At 43.8% G+C, this 22,884-nt stretch overlaps 1 protein-coding gene and 1 long non-coding RNA gene across 5 annotated transcripts in view; one reads left to right on the forward strand and one right to left on the reverse strand.

The window, feature by feature from the left end:
* The window catches only part of TFDP2 (transcription factor Dp-2), a 38,228-nt gene extending 21,177 nt beyond the window's left edge, over positions 1–17,051 (forward strand). For 2 of the 4 annotated variants that reach the window (XM_050308701.1, XM_050308703.1), the window contains 9 exons: positions 529–650; positions 2,742–2,789; positions 4,110–4,272; positions 4,784–4,930; positions 6,476–6,544; positions 7,155–7,306; positions 10,689–10,855; positions 14,963–15,068; positions 15,906–17,051. In XM_050308701.1, the coding sequence (XP_050164658.1) occupies positions 529–650; positions 2,742–2,789; positions 4,110–4,272; positions 4,784–4,930; positions 6,476–6,544; positions 7,155–7,306; positions 10,689–10,855; positions 14,963–15,068; positions 15,906–16,059 (1,128 nt within the window). In that variant the 3' untranslated portion in view covers positions 16,060–17,051. The remainder of the gene's footprint in view (positions 1–528; positions 651–2,741; positions 2,790–4,109; positions 4,273–4,783; positions 4,931–6,475; positions 6,545–7,154; positions 7,307–10,688; positions 10,856–14,962; positions 15,069–15,905) is intronic. The other 2 variants (XM_050308702.1, XM_050308704.1) reach the window with 2 other exon arrangements.
* LOC126636464 (uncharacterized) lies at positions 648–14,966 on the reverse strand. Its single transcript, XR_007628010.1, has 3 exons — positions 14,335–14,966; positions 12,088–12,273; positions 648–2,999 (listed from the first exon to the last, which is right to left on the reverse strand). It is a non-coding gene; the product is annotated as an uncharacterized LOC126636464 (long non-coding RNA).
* Positions 17,052–22,884: the final 5,833 nt, after the last annotated feature.

The raw sequence follows: 22,884 nt of genomic DNA on the forward strand, positions 1-22,884 counted from the left end.
TTTCACCAGGTTTGTGTAAATGGGAATTCTGAATTCCACAGGCACAGTGCTGCATTATTAGCTTGCCAGAATGCCCCGGGACCTTGTGAGTGCAAAAAACTGCAGGGAACACTTTGCCTGGAGCTCAGTTTGTCTTTGGTACCAAAGACAGTTAGAAGAGACAAATCCATTGGAAAGAAAGGTGATTTTATTGATTGCAGGGATCAAGACATTGCCTGGAGGTAGTGGTGGAGAAAAATCTGGGTGTCTGTAGGTACAGATCCTACCTGCCATACCTAGGAATTACTTCTCTTTGGCTAGTTCTGTGTGAATAATACAGCAGTGTGGTACAATTAGAAACTTAGCAGTGTTGTAATTGCTTTACTGTATGCAGATCTTCTGATGGCATCTCCTCTCTATGTTTTGACTGCAGCTTGCTTCTGGTACAGAATTATCACTACATTTCTTAGTGCAATGCTGATGAATTTTAGGCTGTGGTAACCTCTGTTTTCCTAAAACAGCTGTGTTTTTTATTCCTGAATTTGACAGATCATAAGCACCCCCCAAAGACTGACCAATTCAGGGAGTGTTCTGCTTGGGAGTCCCTATAACCCAGCTCCAGCAATGGTCACCCAGACACACATCACAGAAGCTTCTGGCTGGCTCCCAGGGTAGGACTTTTGCCTTATTTAAAGATGTCTGCTCTGGTCTCTTCTGTTCTTTATACTGTTGTGTCTGTATGTTGGGTGACAGTTTCTAGTTCTTGGTATTTTGTTTTAATACCAGTACTGCTGAGCTTAGCTGTGTCAAAACAGAGATGTAGAACGTTGCCTCTGAAAAAATAATTTATTTCTGCATCTAGGTTAATTTTTCTAATCAGTGATGAATGTCAGTAGGACCTTTTCAGCTTTACACATGAGAAATGGAGCATCCAAGAAACAACTACTCTGTCATATTCCTGACCTTCCCAATCACTGTATTCCCACCACAGAGCTGATAAACTGCAGGCCCAGCTGAGCAGTTTTTAAGCTTTAATTTTTTTCTGACTTTGTGTTCATTTCCTGAAATACCTTTTGAATGCACTTAGTTCTGATTTTATTTGAAAAAGGAGCTGTCCAAGATTGCTTTGTTCCTGCATATTCTGTGAAATGTGGAGGCCAGGCAGATGTTCTTTCAGTACCCAGAGGAGGGACAAGCTCTGCTATCCGGTCACAACAACTTGTTAAACCAGAGAATCAACACCCATCACCTTCTCAGGCTTCATCCCAACCCCGTGAGGGGGTTCCCAGAGCAGCCTGCATTGCAGAGCATCAACCTCCACCACCCAGGAGAAGCACCAGCCTGCTGTTTGGGGACTGGCAGAGCCGAGAAACTCCTGTTCCAGCCCCAGGAAGGAGCAAGGTGACTCCAGGCAAGCAGTCAGTGCTGATCTGTGCACAAGCCCATGCCACAGGCCACGTTTTCATCTGAGGAGCAGAGTGAGGAAGGTCCGTGCTGTTGCTGAACAGACAGGGAGCCCTTGCTGGAGACAGTTCCACAGGATTGCAAGTCCACACTGCTTGCTCTGCCCATCGTTTACTGCACAGATTCCACGTTATTTCCAAAATCCAATGGGCTGAGCACATCATTTCTCAGGGCTCCATAAACCCCCAGCAGTTGGTGCCCAGAGCAGGGTCCAGCTCTCCTCTCCCCCTGCTGCAGGGCCGTGCCCAGGGCAGTGCAGCCCCCGAGCCACACTCAGCCCCCGGTGAGCACCATGGACAGGAATGAGGCACAAATCCCCCTGCAGTGCAGCCCCCCAGCCACACTCAGCCCCTGCTGAGCACCATGGACAGGAATGAGGCACAAATCCCCCTGCAGTGCAGCCCCCCAGCCACACTCAGCCCCTGCTGAGCACCATGGACAGGAATGAGGCACAAATCCCCTGCTGCTGCCCAGGGAGGGACCTGCTCTGCTCCACACACCAAGTGTGTGCTGCCTCTCCAGGCACAGGCTTCAAATGCATGGTTTGTGTTCAGCTCCCTCCCAGCAGTGTGGGGTGTCCAGCTGGGGGAGGCTGTGCTGTGAGCCCCCTTTGGAAACACAGGGAACAATGGGATATCATTTCCTGACAGCTCTGGGAACGTCCCTGCTGTGAGCTGCAGGAATCAGTGCGGGTCTGGACACAGCTCCTGGCTGCTGGGGGATACATGGGGTGAGAAGGAGCCACCAGTGACTGCAGACTGCTCATCCTGTGCAACATTCACGCCAGCTGCTTCCTCAGAGTCTCTTCAGCTCTGTCTGCATCAGCCCCAATTTGAATGTTTTGGTTTACCTTGGTTTTTGTTTAAAGGTTTCAGAACATGCAATGGCCTGAAAATACAGGATATATCTCATGCACTGTTTCAAGACAGTTTTGTTCCACATGGAGGAATTTTAAACAGGAATTTTCAAAGGAAAAAGCTTCTCCTTTTTGATGGTCTTTGGTTATCTAGCTCAGGTCAGCACTGTTGCAGTTCCAGGTGAGGTGACTTACCTAGATTTATGTGGGCAAAACATGGTAAAATTGGGAATAGGACTTGTCTGGCAGCGAGCTCCAGCAACCTCCTCCCAAAGCCCTAACCCCCTTCTCTCAGATTTTGCCAATCTCTGCGTGTCAGATTTTTCACTTTTGGGAAACATGGAACAGCAAACACCAGAGCCAGCCAGGCCCTGCACAGAGATTTTAGTGGCCTGTAGATATAATGTTATTGTCACCTAAAGTTTGAATTGTCTTTTCTTAGGGAGCGAAAACGGACTCAAGAAATCCTAGAGTCGGATTTTTCCGAAAGGTGAGTGTTGCTGAACGTGGTTTATGTGCACAGTCAGAGCTGTTTTATTCAGGTCTGCCCTTCAGAGAGAGGAGTGTCCAGTTCCCACTTTCAGTTTTCCCTCCTTCACATAAAAGCTGTGTGGATGTTATTCCTTGTAGTTATAATTCATTCCTTTTAGCTTTGGCACTTCCTGATAAAGACATTTGCTCTTACAGGGGATAGCAGGAGCTGTGAAAAACAAACAGGTTTGCAGAAACAAGATTGGTCTGGTTTTCCATGGGACAAATACTTGTAAACAAATGATTTTTGCTTCTGAAACTTTTTTTTGAAAGCATTCAAGGTGGTTTTATTTGTTTACCTGTTGAGGTTGATCAAATTGAATATCTGTTTAGGGATTGGAAGTGTTGGGGTTTTTTTAATCTTCTGGTGTTTCTATTCTTTTTTTTGTCTTCTGTGTTCTGTTTTCTTAACTACATTCTAAATTTTGGAAGCCGTTCTTTTATGTTAATATTTTAATATTTCCCTTAGCTTGTTACTGCTAACAGAACTAGGCCTTTTTCTGTAAAATAAGAGACATTTTATCAAATGAACTTGTCAGCCTGTAATTAAAAAAAAACAAACAACAAACCCAGAAACAACAGAGCTGAGCTTTTGAAAGGCTTCTGTTGTAATACACATCCAAATCCAGTCTGTGTGAGAAAACCAACTGCTCCTGGTTTTTTCTACTACTATTATCTAAGTTCTCGCTTTTCTGGAAGAAGAAGGTGAATGGAAAATAACCCTGACAGTTGTCAGTTGTTAATTTGCACCATAAAACCCCAGGAATATGTTCTTATTCTCCACAAAGGGAATTCCTGTCCCTCTGTCCTAACTCTGATGGCCCACAGTTAATCCCTGATGGGCAGGTTTAGTATCTGCTGCTGCATTTTAAAGATTTCAGGAGGGGTGTCTGAGCCTTTCTGTTTTAGGCACTCACAGGAGGGATCCCCATAAAACTGGGTTCCAGGACATAAACACCCTCTGAGATTTTCCTCTTTTTTTTTTTAATTGTTCTTTTGTGAAATTACCTGCAGATGAATTCCAGGTCTATTTTTAAGCATCTTCCCACAGCATGTGTTCCAATACTGTCCATGGAGAAAGCCAAGGAAAGGGAAAGGGCTCCAGTGCACTTTTTTTGCCAACTTGTAAGAAACAAGGAACTGATGCAGAAAAGCAGAACACTTTTGGTTTTAATTTAAATAGTACAGATCCCTGTAGCAAAAGGTAGACCCTGTTAGCTGTGTAATGAAGTAGCTTGTTAAGATTCAGTGCCCTAAAATAATATTTTTTTCTTTCCAGTAAGAGAAGCAAGAAAGGAGATAAAAATGGGAAGGGCCTGAGGCATTTTTCAATGAAAGTTTGTGAAAAAGTTCAGCGGAAAGGGACGACTTCCTACAATGAAGTGGCTGATGAGCTGGTGTCAGAGTTCACCAACTCCAACAGCCACCTGGCTGCAGACTCGGTGAGCAAAGAGGGGGAATTGTTGTCCCATTACAGATTTGTCTTGTTTGTCATGGGGTTCTGGTCCTTCTGTCCTGCCACAGCCTGTGCTTTCCTTCACTTACTTAACTACTTCTCAAATCTACTCATCCTCAGAAATTCAAAAATATTAAAATAAATTAAATTATTAAATCTAAGTAAATAAATTAAATTGATAGAATATAAATTAGTAAAAAATAAAGATTATTAAATAAATTAAAATATTAAAATGAAGAATTGAGCTCCCTCTAGATTATAAACAAAGCAGACGAGCCCACCAAAATAATTAACTCAAAGAAAAGGCTCCTCTTTCAGCCACCAGGGGTGGTTTTGTGACAGACTTGCCATGGTGGGAATTGGTGCACAGATAATTCCAGCAGGCCTGAAGGCTCCCCTGTCCCCAGACAGCTCCTGTGGTACCCATGAAGGACGTGCTGAGCTGTGTTTCCTGCTGGAATTCTTTGGTTGTAATTAATGCTGAGTTGTTTTCTCAGCAGGCTTACGATCAGAAGAATATCAGACGGAGAGTTTACGACGCCCTCAACGTGCTGATGGCCATGAACATCATTTCCAAGGAGAAGAAGGAAATCAGATGGATTGGCCTTCCCACAAACTCAGCTCAGGAATGTCAGAATCTGGAGGTAAGGGGAGGGGAAATGGGAAATCCTGCTGAGTTTCCAGGGGGTGATAATGGAGTTGCTCTTCTTTACAAGAGGGTTTGGAACTGACTGGTTTTGATTCTTGCACACTATGAAAATACAACTTTTGCTATTGGAATAAACTGAAAGGATATGTTTGATAAGTTTAGTTCAGCTTTGTTTATTTAGTATATGTTATGTGAAGGTTTTTAAGCCCCCACACTGTTTACCTAACCAAAAGAACAGTGGTGTGATAGCTTGAATTAACCAGAAAGAAAGTCAGAAGAATAGAAGAGCAGTTCTCTATTAATGTCTGTACTGGGAAACACAATTCAAAGGAAATTAAATGGAAAAGTAATTCCTGCTGGGGTGTCAAGTACTAGTTATGAACTGCCAGAGAACCAAAAAGGAAGTTTTACCTATTGGTTATTTCCAGTATTTTTGCAGCAGGCTAAGAGTTACAGTGGTTTTTTGCAGGGATGCCAGCATTTCTATGCACAAATGCTGCTTGTCCTTCAGGCCAAATGTGCTATAAATAAAGCACAAGTCAGTGTATTTACTGCAGTGCTGGAATGGCTGGCTGCAAACACATCCTAATATTTACTACATTTGTGCTATTTGTGCATTAGGTATTTCAGAGGTGGGTGGTGCCTTTCCAGGCAGAACAGCTCTTTTTGTGCAGTCATTTACATCAATTGTCTTTCTAGATGTGGTAATAGAAAAGCTTTTACTGTTCTTACCCATTACAATAACTTGGCAAGTGCCCCCACCCAGGGGGTGTGTGTGCTCAGTGATTACACTGCAGGATGGCTTCTTAAATTAGGAATAAATTCACCTTTGGCATACATTCATGGGAATGTATTCTCTTCAGTGTAGGTGATTGTTACAAACATGGGGCTTGTATTTCAGTGTGTTCTCTTCAGTGAGCATACCTGATTCACTGCTCCAGGCTCCAGTTACCTGGGCACAAAATGGAAGCCAGGCTTGGTTTTTTTTAAAAAATGTTGCTTCCTCTGACATAATAGAAAATAATGTAAAATAAAGCTGCATTTTTATGGTGTGAAAATCAGAATTGATTTAGCTTTTAAAGCTGTGTAAATTGCCAACTCTTCTTGCAGTGTAAATCCTAATAAGATTACCAGTACAAAAAAAAAATTGTTATATAGAAACCGTGCCTAAATGATATCTGTACTGTTTATTGGTTTTAAGAGTCCCAGGAAAAAAAAAGTCATTTACTGTGCTCTGAAGGAAGCATTTTAAACACTGAAGAGTGTGAGGAGGGAACCACCACAAAGAAACACCGTAAATAGGACAGGGGGGTTGGACCAGCCAAGTTTTAAAAGTCTCTCATAATAATGGATTGCAGACTGGAGTTAAAATTGTTGACAAAGAAAGAAATTACAGTTTGCCAGACCTGTTTACTGGAGAAACTCCTATGGCCAGGCAATTCACCCCGTTTTCAAAGAAAGCCTTTCAGTTTGGCACAGTGGAACAGAGAGGGTAACTGAGGAAATATCTGGATGCATTTCCATTTCTCTTTCTTTTAAGATAGAAAAGCAGAAGCGGATTGAAAGGATAAAACAGAAGCGAGCCCAACTGCAAGAACTGCTGCTGCAGGTATATTTAATTCTACTTTTTTTCTGTAAATGAAAGTACATTTCCTAAACCCACCCATTTTCATACAGATGTAGTCAGATAGAGAAATCAGCAGACAGCGAGTGGTGTCACAAACAGCACCTGTTTAATACCTTTCAGAGAAGAATTTCAAAACTAATTCTTTTGAGAGAGACAAGTGGTGATAAAGGAGAGGGGAAAGAGAATACAGATGGTGGGAAGAGGGGGAATTTTGTTAACTTTTGTTTCAGGGTAAGTGGCTCCTACTCTGAGGTAATTATGCTTAGAAAGCACCAGAGAAGACCTCTGACTCCAGTGCCTTTTCCAGAGGAATGGGAAGCATTCCCAGCAAGCTTTGGTGCTCCTTCAGTGTTTCTTCTCCAGGCAGTGTGAGGGGGGCAGAGGCAATAGGATATGTGTGAAAAAATTGCCTTTAACTTCTGTTTCTGGTGAACTTCACTAATGCAAAGTCAGGCCACAACTTACTTTTTGACAAAATAAGATATTGAGAGTTGGTAAATACACCTAGGACATGTCATTTCCTGCAAACACTGCTGTCTGCTCTCTTATTGTCAGTGATCATTTTTCTTTCTTTCTTTCTTTCTTTTCACAGCAAATAGCATTTAAAAACTTGGTGCAAAGAAATCAGCAAAATGAGCAGCAAAATCAGGGCCCTCCCTCTTTGAACTCCACGATCCAGCTGCCCTTCTTGATAGTCAACACTAGCAAAAGAACCATTATAGACTGCAGCATATCCAGTGACAAGTGAGTGTTTATGGAAGCAGTTTGTAGAATTTTATTTTCTTTGTGGACTGGAATTTTTCTTAAAACAAATGAGGGAAATTTTTCTAGTGTACTAAAAGTAATTATTGTATTTGCAATTGCAACTGCCACTTCAGGGGGTTGCACAGAAGAAATAACTGAATGGAACCATCTCCCAGGCCAGCATCTCCTTTCCATGGAGCCAGGGGGTGCTGCTTCTGAATATTTACTGCCAGAAACACAAGGTGACCCATGTGACACAAAAGTAACATCCCAGAGGTGATGATAACAACTTGGAAAGTGGCTCTTTTAGCACCAAAAAGCACTTAGTTCTTTGAAGGAAATGACACAGGAATTTGAAAGACTGTCTTTGTAAGCAAACTGCTGTGGTTGCATTCACATTAATTTGAAAGTATTGCAGTTACATAATTGTGGTGCTCCTCATCCTGTGAAAATATGGCCGAGGTGTGGGGTGCTCTTACTTGAACTGCTAATTGGATCACGGGAGTTCATTAGCTGAGAATAGCTGGCTTTGCTTTAATACTGTAGATTACAGATTTCACTCCTGGTGTGCAAATCCTGGACTGAACTGTCAGGCAGCAAAAATAGACAGTGTGTGGTGACCTGAGCCCCAACAGGCAAATCAGCAATGCTATTGGAAGGGGAATTTTTGTAGGAAATTGGACTGAAGTCCAGTACGTTCTGTGACAAAACTTTTGGAATGCTCTCATCAGCACTGCAGTCCACCAAGCTGGGAATGTTAGGATCCATTTTGATTTAGCATAATTATGCCCTTATTTTATAGTCCCACTGTACAGTTCTTTCTGCACTGTTGAACAGGGCTCCACCTTGAGCTTTAAAGCTGTTAAAAAAATGGAACATTTCCTACTGAAACTTCAAAGTCAGAGGTTGAACTGGCACCTGGGATCCAGAGCAGTGTCAGCACACCTGTAACAGCCCCCAGCTGTCCAAAACCACTGCTGCTCAAAGTCAGCACCCCAACATCACTGAGGGTGTTGCTATTTTAGTTTATATAACCTGCTGTGGTGTGACTGTCACCTGGAGGTCATCAAGTGTAGGGCCCCAATTAACAATCCACCGTGGTTAATGTTTGTGCAGCTGATCGGTGGCAGCAGCAATGTGGAGATGAACAGTCAGGATCTGCTCTGGTGTAAGCACTGTTACACTGAGCTGTTTAATAAGCAGTTTTAGCAAAAGTGGGCACTCAGTGTGGAGAATTCCCATCCTGGAGTTGATTGGAGAGCATTTGTGCTGTTTAATCCCATTACTGCTCAGCCTGAGTGCTTGCCCTGCATTGGTTCCAGTCCCACCAGCCCATTCTCCAAAGGGCTTCATTTTTCTTCCTTCTCCAACATTTATACAAAGCACTGCTGTGGGTGAATCCAGTGAAGAGCAAAGCTCCCAGCATTAGCTACTCAAAATTGTGTTTACAGAGGATCTTCTGAAGGAAAATAACTGTTTGGAAAAGTCAGACATATAAATATAAGGGGGATGTAGGATCACAAGGCACAGAAGTTTGTGTCCTCTGAGGTTTTTCCTATGCAAGAACTGGCTTTACCCAGCCAAAACAGAAGGAAATTTCTCCCAAATAAAAATGAAGAGGTTCTTGGGCAAGTTTTGTGTAGACTTTGAGAAGGTAGATGGGTGCCAAGCAACATACTGGGAATGGCATTGCTAAAGATAGAGTAGGAAAAGCACAGTCTTCACATTAAAAGGAAGTAGTTAAAAATTATACTGAGAAGATGAGGCACATGAAGAAGTCCCATTTAAACTGGAAAAATATATTTGGTGTATGTGGTGCTTCTATATAAATGCTCTCAGTCCTAGGAAAAAGAAGAGGTAAAAAAAAAGGAACCAGAATATCTAGTTTTAAACAAGCATACAAACACAACAGATGTATCAGAAACTTGGGAAGTGAGGACATCTCTAATAGGAAATGCAGAATATTCTGCCATTGGAGATACAGTGCTGTACTTTAGAGAGAAGATGTGGGAAGTGGGCTCTTGTACCCTTACAGAAAGAATTGTCTGCAAGAGCAGAGGGTCCAGATGAAAATCACTGGTGATCAGATCTGCACTTACCCTGCAAAGGGACAGAAGTGTACCCAGAATTTGTGTCCATGCTGCTGTGAGCCTCAGCCATCAGTGCTGAGATGGCAGCCCAGTGGATCATTCTGTGAGAGCAAAAGTGGATTCCTCAATAACAGCCAAAATAATGCTGGGAATTGCTAGAAAAGCTGGTAAGGAATACAATGGAAAATGAGATGCACACAGTGCTTTTCTGTCTGGAATGCTGTCCACTCCTGGTCCCGGGAAAAATACAGCAAAAGCAGGAGAGAGATGTGGGAGGGGAGCTTTGAAAGGCCTTTGACAGGAGGAACAGATGGGCTCTTTGGCCTGGAAAAGAGAGGGCTGTGGATTCAGAGGCCTCTAAAATGCTGGGGAATGTGCAGAGAGAACATAGCAAGTCCCCTAAAGAAACCCCTCCAATAGCTGCTGACAGCCAGAAGTGCAGGGGCTTGCTGTGTTCCTGTTCAGGTTGCTGAAACTGCACCGGAGAAAGAAACGTCAATGGCTCTGTTTGGACACTGTGGGGAGGGGCAGAGAACTCACCCTCCCTTCTAACATCCATGTTTGACCTCAGCACAGGGGAGGAGAAATGCAGAGCCACCAGTAAATGCAGCCTCTACTCCTGTGCCATGAAAGCAGAGTTCAGTGCAGGCTTTAACAGCCTGTGCTCACAGCTAAAGGCCAGCCGAGATGGCCCTGCCTTCCTTAAAGCTGGCTGAAGTGTCACAATCAAGTATCACCATTTTCACTTTTATATGCAGTGGAAAACATTTTCAGAGTCCTGCAGCAGCAGTGGTGGGTTGTGAACACACAGGACTGAACAGACTGCTTTGCTAACTGCATCCAAAAAGGCAAAATGGTACCAAGGTAAATAGGTCAGTTCACAGGAGGAGTGGTGCACGTTAGAACAGAAAGTGAAATGTAAAAAAAGCAAAAAGAAAACAGTTATTTTGGTGACAGGGCTGCAGGTGACCTTACTGGCTTTAGTGCAAGTGAAGGCTCATGTTTAATAAGGCCTTCCTCCTTCTCTTTAAATCTACTTAATGAGGTTGAAAATGCCCAACTTTCTTCCTGCAGTGGTGAAGTTACTTCAGCTGAGAAAGTGCCATTTCAAACCCTGTAGAAAGGAGAGGGAAAGCATTTGTTGCACTTCTCTTTCCCTAAGGACCTGCTACAGAAAATAAAGAATCTACACATTTACCTCAGTGCATACTGAAAAACCCAGAAAGAACAAGCAAGAAAAGCACAGCTGTGCTCTTCTCAAAACCATCTCCCTTTTAATGTTTGACATGCAGGTTTGAATACCTCTTTAATTTCGATAACACCTTCGAGATCCACGATGACAGTGAGGTGCTGAAGAGGATGGGCATGTCCCTGGGGCTCGAGGCAGGAAAGTGCTCAGCTGAGGACCTCAGGACTGCAAAATCACTGGTGCCCAAAGCTTTAGAAGGCTACATCACAGGTGAGTTAATGGGACTTTAATTGTTGCTCTCGATCAAATCCATGACCTTGGGTAACTGAGCAAATTTAATTATATTAACAGAAACATCTGAGGTTTTATGGGACCCAGTAGGGTTGGTGCATGAACCAGTTGGTTTACTGTTGATTTTGGAAGCTATATCATAGTTGTCCTGTAAATGTAATTTACACTGGTTGAGTGTAATCCCTCAGGTGCCAGCTGAGAACTGAGCTGCTCAAAATAAAGCAGGAGGCTCTGAAGACTTCGGGACAGGAGTCCCACCTTAAAATGCTGCCTTTACATAAAAATAAAACCATTTTGTTCGCTAATAAAAATATAGTTAAGTAGTCAGGAAGTTGAACACATGTTTTTATATTCTTGATTTAACTATGTGAAAACAATTTCTTACAATTTGTGATGTCAAAACACTGGTGGATATAGCTTAAGTTACAGTCAGTAAAATTAGTACACTTTAAATGGCTTAACATTTCCAGCTACATCAAACATGCCTATGTTTATCAACACTTGTTTGTGTTTTCCTGGTCCTCTTGTCCTGGGCATTTTAAAACTAAGATTTCATATTTTAATTTTGGTCAATGTTGAAATTACACTCCAAGCCTTTACAAGACAGCAGTGGTACCAAAAAGAGAAGTTGAAAGAAATCTTGGTTTTTTTCCTTGCAGATTCTTTCAACTAAAAATTATTTACCATCAGCAGCATAAGAAAGGGGAAAGGAGTAGAACCCACATCTTTATTTAATAGTGTTGCAATGCTTAAGTTACTTAATTGCTCCCATGTGTCCAGGATCAAACCAAAATTTCTTTTTAATTTTAAATCTGCATTAATTTACCTTCAGAGAACAGGGGTTTTTTCCATTTGCACAAACCCTTTGTCATCATTTACTGAGCATTTCCCTCGTAGCAGAGCAGCAGCCAGGAACCTGCAGAGCCTTTAATTCCCAGCAAATGCACTGGTTTGATTTTTTACTCCCATTGCACTGAGGAGCAGCTCACATCCACCTGTGCTGAATGTAAATTCAGCTGTTCCAGCCTCCCAGGAAATGAGCCCAGAGCTGCTGCTACCAGCACATGGACACTGCTTTAAAAGCTTCTTTTGCCTGTTGTTTGTTAATTACACACCACCAATCTGCACTTGGGATTTGAATGGCACAGTCGTGGTGTCAATGGCAGGAAGTGACAAAGAAGGGAAACAGATTGAAATGGTTTGCACAGTACCTGAAAATCCAGCTTATCTATTTTTGGTGAAGGGTAACTTTCCATGTTAGCCTTGGGAGTCTTCAGACATTGTTTCTAACGCTGCAGGAGCAGTGAAATCAAAGGGTCCTCAGTGCTTTCTGGAATCCATGGTTACTGGCACAGCTGTCAGGATGGCCCTTTTAACAACACTGCCTTCAGTTACTACTGAAAACCAGGAAAAACAGGAAAAACAAATCAAGATCTCCTATTTAATCCCTGAGTAAATTTACTGTGAGCAAGATTTATTCCAATCACTGTAGTGACTCCATGACTGCTGTAGAAGCCAGTCCTGTTCTAATGTCTAAGTGGGTAATCATTTCCTGGGCAATGTCAGTTTGACCTTAGCCTGGTCACTTTTGCAGATAATTCCTCACTTCCAAGCACTTACAATAGTCTGTACTGTAATGTTTGCCAGCAGGACTAGAGGAGCAGTTGGAAGAATCCAAGTCTAAACCAGTTCGATTAAAGAAACTTAAAATTGCCAAAAAGCCTTGGACCATCATAGTTTTGAAAAGAAATAACTTCCTATTTGCATTAAACAGCCAAATAAATTGCTTGGAATTGCTGAACTGATGACATGTGCATCAAAACCTTATTAGTGTATTTTCTTTTCAGGAGGCTCATGTATTTTAGCCTTTCTTCAAGTGCCCAGATTTGATAAAAGTAGTGTCTTCTGGGTTTGCTATCAGTTCCATGATGTTTTAGCGAAAAAAGTGTTGCATTTTTGTAATATGCATTTGAAGTGGTGTGATCCTGGGTGTGACTGCCATTGACATCACCCCAGCTAAGGCACAGTAACATCACAGGGTAACACATTCTGTGTTATCTTACATTTGTTTGTGACACTTTTCTGTTGCAAGCTGTGCTCACTGACAGGGTCTGACCCAGGACACTTAAGATGCTCTGCAGGGTCCCATCCTACTTCCACATTCCTGCCCAGTCACTGGGAGCCAGGTCCTGTCCCGTGTGCTCTTCCTGAACTGGTTCTGGGTATGAACTACAGGCTGTTTGTCTGCCAGGGCAGTTCCTGACAATGAAAGCAGCAGAACTGTCCAGCCAGGGGCTCAAAGCAGAGCAGCTCGGGGGTGAAGGAGGGAGTGAGGTTGCTGCATGAGCAGAGACAAGCAGGAACTCGTGGAACCACATCCCAAGGAACATCTGTGCCTTTGGAGCTACAGGCACTTCATGCAAACCCAAGTCCTGCCTTTGTTAGTTAAGTCCTGACTCCCAGAGATGAGAATACAGATAAAAACCAGCAGGCAATAAAAATTCTGAGGCACTGAGAGTTGGGGTAAGAGCATCCCGCTGTATTTATCACACTGAGGCAGTGGGCAGAGAAAGTGGGGCAGTTTAGGACCTCTAGATTACAGCACTTCTTTTTTCTTCCCTGCACAATAAGCCTTGACTGAAAGATGGGCTGGAGTTGGAACTACAGAGCCCAGAGTATGCCCTGACTGAAGGAGTCTGAGCCATCAACATCAATCCCGTGCAGCTCTAGCTCAGTAACTACTAAAGCTACTGAGGGTATTGCTGTAGAGCTCCCCAGAGCCCACTGAAAAATAGAGTTTAGAAATGTCAGGCAATGAAAACACAAGGCAGGGATGTGCATCTCTGAACCACCTTCCTCCCTTGTGTAAAAGCCACACTTTCTTCTACCTTGCTCTTCAGAAAGGAAAGCCACCCAGTTATTATCCAAAAATGTTAATAAACCACAGGATTACTAGCAGTGTCTTGTTATTCTTCTGGAATATTAAGCATGTCCATGCAGGCACACTCCTTCAGAATACCAGGAAACAGCACTGTGTACATCTCTGTTAATCTAAATACAATGCAGTCATTCCATGGCTCAGCTGTCAGAACATGTTCTCTGTAACATCAGACCTGCATTTGGGGCAATCTCAGTGGAAGCCATCCAGCTGTGCCCACATTTACCTACCCTCACCTATTCTGGCCTCAGCAGATCACCCCAAAACTGCCACTTATTGATGTTTGCAGGGACACCCCTTGCTGGCCTGGCTTTGTGACAGGTTATTTAAATACCTGCCAGGTCTCCACAGCACAGGGTACCCTGTGGATCCATCCCAGAGCATGCAGAGCAATCTGCAGGGCTGGGCCTGCCTGTCCTGGGCAGCACACCCCAAATCCCAGGGAACCAAAGCCTAGCAAGGATGCAGAAGGACAAATGAGAACGTGTATGTGACAAACACAGTTCATTATTCCTCTTACCTGCTCTTAGAGAGCAATTCCAGATAAGTACGAGTAGTGCAATCCCACTGCACTGCTGCTGGGGGTAGGAATAGCATGAACAGCAAGGACTCTGACTCTGGCTTAATGCATCCAGCTGGAACCACCTGCAAGCACCATGGAAAACAACTGGACAGCCTTGGTAACTTTGTTTTGATGTTAACTTTGTGTCCAGATGGAATTTGGGCAGGTTAACAGAAAGACCTTATCTAAGGAACAAATTAAAAACGACCTCCCCCCAAAAAAAAAAAATCCCACAAGGGTAATTGGGTCAATGGACTTGTTTTGCTGATTCTCTTGGCAGAAATGTGCGTAACTGGAAACAACTGACAGGCATTTCTTGTTAAGGAATTTGAAAACAAGTGCTATGAGGGCTGTAAGGAACCTGTTTGTGGCCCTCAGGGGGCTCTTAACAAATTACCTGCAGGAATTCAGCACTATTGCAAGAACACTTTAATGGTCTTACCCCAACATCTCCTCTCCCCAGGGAGGAGACAGCTCCCCTGGTACCTTCTAAGCCAAACTGGAATCCTAACTGCAAAGTTTAGGATTGTAAAAGGAAGAAAAAAATGTAAGTAGCTCTCATAAATCCAGGTATGCTTTCTTGCAGATATGTCTGCAGGATTTTCATGGATAAACCAAGGGTTACTTTCAAGTTCAGCACAAGCAGTTTCACATTTAGAGGCAGCTGGAGGCACTTGCAATGATAAATCAAGGTAAATGAATTAATTTTTCATTCAAGGGTAGTTATGTATGCTTGTGGTACTTTCAGTAACCTCCCGATTTCATCCCACTTTTCAGGAATTGAAATGTTTTCTTGTTATGGTTGATTTTGATTGTGAAAAAGTCTAATTCTGTCTTCCTTGATAATTATATTTGAAAGGTCAGATCAACATGCTATGAATTTTGAACATACCAGCTATGTTTCATAAGAATAGAATCACTTTTGGAGTCCTTTTTCTTGATTAACCTTAAATTCCTGCCTGGGCATGGCCTACAAATAGGTAATTACACGTGGATATGAGGCTGGTAATATTTCTGAAGAATGCAAAAGAATATTTGGTGTCTAAATGCACTACTGCTCAAGCTCTCATGAGACAAGTTTAGTTCACATAGCCTAAATAATTTAAAAACCAACAACCAACCAAAAAAACACCACCAGTAAAAACCCAATCCAAAATACATCTCAACAGCCATACATGCTTTGCTTGGAGCTTACCTGGACCATAAGATGGAAATAAGGATTGTCCTGGAGCAGGTTCTTCATTATAGCATGTAACAGCTTCATTTCATATGGCAGACATGTGACACTGCAGTGTGCATTGACACAACTGGTGGATTTAATCTTCTTTAATTTAATTTCTTCAGCTTGAGCAATCCCCCTCGTTGTTTATGGGGAAAGCAGTGGCCCAGTAATCTTTGCCGTGCACCTTTGCAGTGGGTTATCAGTTTTCAGCACATCACTGCAGCAATTTCCCTGTTGGCAGCATTCCTCTGACTGAAGGGGAGGCTGAGGGCCCCTCTAAGGGTGCTGGTTTGTGTTGTTTTGGTAGCGGGCACGCAGGGCACTGTGAGGACGCGGAGGTGGCCGCGGCGAGCGCGCAGCTGGTGGCCCTGAGCGCGCAGCAGTCCCGCGGGGACACGCCCTGCTCCTTCAACGACGACGAGGAAGAGGACGAAGAGGAGGATTCTTCCTCCCCAGAGTGAGGATGGGAGAGAATGGAGCGTCCAAAATGCTGCTCGAGGCGTTCCTGACGCGAGTTCCCGTTTGGGTGTCACCGGTTCCTCGCCTTGTTTCGCGCTGTGCTCAGTGAGGTGAAAGGGACGCTTCAAAACCTGCTGACCCACAGCTGGAAGAGAAAACTTTGTAACCGAGCACAGAGGGACACGGACACACTGAGCACAGGGGGTTTCATCAGCTAAAACCCGGGAAAAGAACAAAGTTCTGGGAGATTTGGCAAAGCAAACCCCAAGCTCACCCTTTCCATTGTGGGACTCGAGTCTCTGCCTTCCCCGTGTCTGTGCCAGACGGAGACGAGAACGGAGTCAGTCAGAAAGGGCAGCTCTTGCACTGTCTTTTTGCTGTGCTGCCTTTGGAAAAAGGGGGAGGGAGAGCACGGCAAATGCGCTAAAAAAGCTATTTAAATCTATCTTCTATGAAAATGGTTAGAGGGAAAAGGGGCTGCTAAAATGTTTGCTTTTTTTTCTGTTCAACTTGCTGTATAGAAGATTCTTAAATAACACAAATTGCAAGTGATTAAACGGATCTTGGAATAGTTTAAATCCACTTTAGATACTCTAAAAGTAATATTAGCATAAAAGGTTCGTATGTTCATTTCTACTGCAGACCTAATTTATTATAAATAAGTGATTATTCTTAGCCATTATTAAAACAGTCAGGGAAAAAAAAAACAGTATTCTCTGCACCAGCTTTTTTAAGGAAAAAAGTAAAAAAAATATTGTATTTCTAGACTACAATGTATCCAGTGTAGCTTCTTTACTGTTCTAACTTTATAGAATCCCTTTGATGTTCGAGCATGTGTTGGATATTTTCCAGAAAGGCCTCCCACCACGTTAAGGTTCTCCAGGCAGCGTGTTTTCAAGGCCATGTTTTCAGATGTGGGCTGGGCAGGTCACATAACTTTTTTAAAAGTCGTAGGCTGAGGTTCTTAGGAAAAAAAAATAAAATTTCCACAATATGTCATCTCATCTTTTGCATTCCAGTCAGTTTGGATTATGTATGACAGACTAATTCTCTTATCATTAACTTCTGTTGCACTCACCTTGGTGCGCCTTTGAGAACTGGATCAAACCACTTCAACAATCTGGGCTCGAGTTACACAACCCCAGTCCCCTGGGACCTGTGAAGGAGGACTTGCAGCAGGAGGCTGAGTGTCCCAGAGCTGCCATCACATCCACTCATAAAGGCATTTTTTCAAAGCAAAAACCCCCTGAATGTTAGTGCAAAACCCACTGTAGATGTACTCTTCCCATGGAGTTCTAACATCTTCTAACTAGTCTAGAAGTGAACTGTTTTTAATTAGGGAAATGCAGTTTAAAATAGCGTTCCTTCTTTCCAGTTTATAGTGTATGTCACAGTTGTGTCAGCTCTGTTCCTGCACTGGGAGATGAAGCAGCTCACCCCTGTGTTCCTGCAGGAGGTAGCACAGCTGCAGCCAGGGCAGCAGAACTGCCCCCAACATCTGCATGTTGACATCAAAAACTAAAGCACCCAGGTAGAACCTTCTCCCCGGTGGTTCAGAGTGCTGCACTGAGGCACAGTTAGGGCAGCACCCCTGGAAGTGGAGCTGTTGGCTGAACAAGTGGAGCTCTGCAGCTTACCCAGCTGAGTTCCAAATGCAGACATGAAAGGAGTTCCTCGATGCCTCCCAGGTTATTCACCCTCTGGGCAAGACTGTTCAGACTGTCCTGTGCTCGTGGCTCCCAGGCAAGAGCAGACTGAGAGCTTTACACCCCTCACTGACCAAACCTGTAGCACTACCTCTGACCAAGGAAAGCTTTACAAACACAACAAGTGGCTCGCTTTGGAAACAGGGGAGGAGAGAACAGGTACTCCAGGCACCTTAGTCTGGAATTTGCAGCTTCATGAATGACATTTCATTCAAACAGGTGATCACTTTTATTCTTAAAAACCTTTCTTAAAAAGCTTTTTCAAAACCTGCACTGTCAGCTTTCATTGGAGAGGGCAGATCAAAGATACCTTTCTGCAGGATCCTAAGAAACTCTTAAAGAGAAACATCTTCTAAATAATCATCCCCCAGCAATACATATGGGGCACATTTAACTGTACCCCTTATTCACACTTCCCACTCGAGATCTGTGTAAAAACTAAACCCAACAAAACACTAAACAGGTCCTAAAGAGCAGCACTTTGAACTACAAGAACCTGGGAAAAAAGGCTTCCTGCCCAGAAACTGGACTGTATTTTATTAGCAGTCCATGTGCTTTCTGCTTTACAATGATCCCTTTCCTCCACTGATGGCTGCACAGCTGCTTGCTTTCCTGCAAACCTCAAGCCATCCGAGATAAAATATAAAAACATCTGGGAGCACGTAACATTCATTTAGACAGTTGAACCAAATCTTTAAAAGTTGTTTTTCCTGGACTAGGTGAATACAAAGGACAGAACAAGCTACAACATTTAGAAGACGCTTCAAAAGTAAATTCTTTCCTTGGGCTTCCTTGTGCCGAGTTCCAGCAGAGGATGAAGTTCAGCTAAAGCACTGTGGTCTTGTGGCTACCCTGAAGTCTGGGAAGCAGGAGAATTCTGGGCCTTAGCCAGCCATAGCCACTCATGTATGATCCCAGACCAGCCTTTCAATCATCCCTCTGGATCTCAGCTGACATATCTTAAACAAAACAAAACATACCCGAAAAACCCACAGACCAAGACAGGTAAATGCCACCCTCACAGAATGCAGGTGTTGTGTCTGATCTGAGCGCTGGGCAGTTGTGAGTGATGAGGGGGTTGAGAGCATTAACTCACCACGCAGCTCGTGGCAGGGGCTGTGCTCAGCTGCTTCAACACACAGCCCTCCCTCCCGCTGAGAGCCAGCAGCAGACACCCTCCAGAATGAAATGGTCAGGAGCAAGGCTGCTTTTCCCCTTTTCTGTTCAGTTGCCATCATCCTCTCCCCCCTCTCACGCCATACCCCGGCACTCATCGACAGGAAACAAGCAGCAACTAGAACCAGATGATATCTCTTGTAAGAAAAGGTTGATTTCAATTGTTATGCAGCTCCTGGTTGAGGTAGATTTAAGTGACATGTTTGTGTGTCTGGGACACCCTCCTGGTCACACCTTCAGAAGGCACTGGCTGCAGGCAGTGCAGTGTGTGTGTAAATGCCTTTGCAGTTACTGCACCAAACAGCTCCAGTCCAGCACGCACTTTGTGGGGCTTGAGAAATCGAAATTTGACTTAGACAAACTTGTCAGCTCCACTAACTAGAGGAAAAACTCTGAGTGGGAGACAGCATTTTCTGTTATGTGGAAATCTGACATAATGTTTGGTGTCACTTTAACACTGGAATTAATGGCAACAATCCACTTAATCTCAGTGTGTGTATCTAAGCAAATGGTACCAGTTTCACTGAAGGTGTGACTCAAATGACTGATGTCATTAAAGCCAGCACAAGCCCCACTGGAGATGTTTCCCTTTTGTTTAAGGGGTTTTAGTTTTTTTAAACTACAGCTTGTAAATACCCCTGATCCTCTTGAGCAGCTGGAAATTGCTGAGTATAAAGAGTTCCCACAGAAGGACTTTTGCTGATCATCAGCCTGGAGTAACATTATGGTAAAAGCCCTTAGACCTTCAAGTTCACACATGAAATGGTGCTTGAATTTAGAATTCCACAGCTAAGGTTTTAAATCTCAACTTCTCTTTCTTCTGACCACATCCACCATTTTAATTCAAGAGCATGGCTGAAACTTAACTACATTTCAATTCTGGGCAAGAATCCTTTTTGTAATTAACTGGCCCTTTTCAGCTGAAAACAATCCAGGCAGTTGATTGAGAATAGTGAGTTAAAGATGTTTGGGGTTTGGTTTCATTTAAAAACAAAGCCAGTAACCACAGGGTATGGTACAAAGACAACAAACCAAAACAAGTTCTTTTCTGCCTGCTGCACCTCATTTCCATTACAGGAGTCTCTCAGGGACACCAGTGTATATTAAATAGGCAGATGTAATGAAGCTGGGCAAAGGCTACCTGAGCTTTTTTAGTTTGTGATTTCCACAATTCCGGTGTCAGCCATTCTTTGAGGTGCCATCCTTGTGCTCCAGCCTCCTGGCTGCAGGTGCCTCAGCAGTTCCTCTGCAGCATTGCTGGGAACAGGGGAAGGACCTGTTGGTGGAGATTCTGCTCTTCAGAATATGCTGCTGCTTGAATCCTGACCTGTGTCTACAAGCAATGCACCAAGGAATCATCTGGAATTTGTGGCCATCACACACCTACCCAAGCACGGGAACAGCTCTAAATAGTTCGTTTTCTGCTGGCAGGTGTTCACATAACCAGTCCTGACACCATCAAACTTCCTGAAGCTCTCATTCCTTAGACTTACCAAAGTTCCCAAATCAGATTATCTTTTTCCTATTTAGCTGTTAGAATTTAGTCTGCTGAGTGTTTTTAAGAGGCTGTGAGCAACTCTTATCCCCTGGATCCAGGTACATTGCCAAAAAAAATACCCCCAACCAAGGTTAGTCCCAGTTGTTCGTTCTATCTGCTAAGGATCAGCATCCTTTCAAGTCACTGTAGAGCTGCCTGCACAAGAACCTCCCAGCTCCTCCAATCTGATGGCCTGAATTGGCATCCCTGGCTCCCTCACCCAGCTGGCAGTGCCAGGGAGGGGAGGGAATGCTCATTAAAGCAGCCCAGCAGTACCAACTGCAGGGACTGTTGATCCCAGCTGTTCAGACTCCACACCTTTCATACTCCCACCTTGTCTGGCTACCCCAGAGAGCAGCCAAACCCAAAATGTTTTCTTTCTGCTTCCATATTTTTGACAGCACCCAAGAGTCCAACAAACATTAAGGATATCCACGTAAGTTGCAAGTCCACCAAAAACTCTTAGATTTGGGCAGAAGTAGCATCTGAGAATCTGAGATTCCGAGCCTCCTGCCTCGGAACAATATAGAACAGACACTTCTTCATTGATCCAAGAAGGAAAGCAGACTCACCTGGCTCAGGGCCATCATTTCAAGCAGATCCTGGAACCTCACCGTAGCCAAACTCGCACCTCTTTTTAGTATTCTGTGTTGGCTAGAACGAGTGGCAATCACTTCAACCTTCTGGTTTCTCTAAATGCCATTCTGAAGTACTCAGCAGTCTCCAGGCATGGCCACTTCAGATACATGGACACCCTGGGATAGCAGGACACAGCTGTGCAAAATCCAGCTGGAGATGCAGATCAAACTCATCGACGCGGAAACTTTTTCAGAGACAAAATGAGTCTTTAACACTGGGTTGGGTTGAGCCTCTTCTCATTACCCAGGCTGAGTGAAACAGAGACATCCATCCCAGCACTGCCTGGCTCTTGTGCTGTCCCTGAGGCAGCAGCCAGAGGGAAAAACACCATATCCACAGCCCCTTCCTGGTGACGTGTTCAGGGCACAGCCACAACAGTTAAAACACTGATCAGAAAAGATGAGGTCCACAAGTCTCCAGGCTTTTTAGTGGGTTTGTTGAATTGCTAATGGAACTTTAACAGTTAGTAGAGTCAGTTGTGCTAATGCAGGGATTAAGTGGATCTCCCAGAATTTCCCCAGGAAAACACCAGCTGAATCCTAACCCATCAGAAAAGTTTCTGGCACATTCCCTTGTCTTAAGAGGCCAGGCTGTGTCCATGAGAAATACTTCAGAGAAGTGCATGCAAATGTTATGACACTGTATCTCACAAGCACCTACTGTGAAAAAGTGAATCCTACTTTGAACAAACCTGTAAGAAGCAGGTTCTGAGTTGTCCTTGTCCCTCAGGCCCTGACTGCAGACAATGCCCCGGGGCCAAGGCAGCAGCCTCTGTGTTTGCATCTCCCACGTGGCACCAGCGTGAGCAGCAGGCACAGCTCTGCACCAGTCCCTGTGTGCTGGCCCAGTCTGCACCAGTCCGTGTGTGCTGCCCTGGGATGCCGTCAGTCCTGTGTGGCCCAGTTGCACCATGTGTCTGGCAGCTCTGAGTCCCTGTGTGCTGGCCCAGTCTGCACCAGTCTGTGTGCTGCCCTGGGATGCTCTGCAGCCTCTCAGTGTCCTGGCACTGAGGGAGTGCTCGTGTGCCCTCAGCCCCTGTTCTGGGGCTGCTGCAACCTGCCCAGGCAGGGCCGGCCCTCCATCCCCACAGGAGCACTTTTTAATATCCACTGTATTCCACATGGAAGGGAGCTGTAGAGATACTTCCTTTTTATGTTTAAATGGAGAAACCACTTGAAAGTCTGTTAGATTTTTAATTAAACTAAATTATTTTTTTTTTAAGAACGAGGCCAGTCATGGACAAAGCTATTTTATGACCTCCTTCTACACTGAACCCAAAGCAGGGTTTGTAAACGTGGTGGGTGGGAAGAGACAAATCCAATAGAAGGATGCTAACTATTTGGGATTTGAAATTCTAATTATTTTTTAAGCTACTCCCCTTGCTCTCCCCCCTCTCCCAACATGCACTGGCACAAAGCATCACATGAACATCTTGGTGGAAATTCTTTCTTCCTTTTCTTGTGTTAAACTCCTGTGACTTCAGGAAAGTCCAAGCTGCCCATTCATTTTAATTTACTGCGTGTTTTTGAATTCTCCATAGATTTCTTTCTTTGCAAATACCTATAAATTATAAGCTAAAGGTTTATTTTTGCAGAAAGTCTGCTGTTAAGCTATGCTGATTTTTTTGTCCTGATCAAATAGTGTTAATTTCCACTACTACACTGTACATGGCTAGGAGTAGTGTAAAAAAGAGTGTGGTAGTAATTTTATGTGCTTTGAACACTGACAAAGATACAAAGAGAAATGCATATACAAAGTTTTACTTTCCT

Source organism: Myiozetetes cayanensis, unplaced genomic scaffold (assembly GCF_022539395.1).
Source record: "Myiozetetes cayanensis isolate MyiCay16 unplaced genomic scaffold, myiCay2020 scf13, whole genome shotgun sequence".
Lineage (NCBI taxonomy): Eukaryota > Metazoa > Chordata > Aves > Passeriformes > Tyrannidae > Myiozetetes > Myiozetetes cayanensis.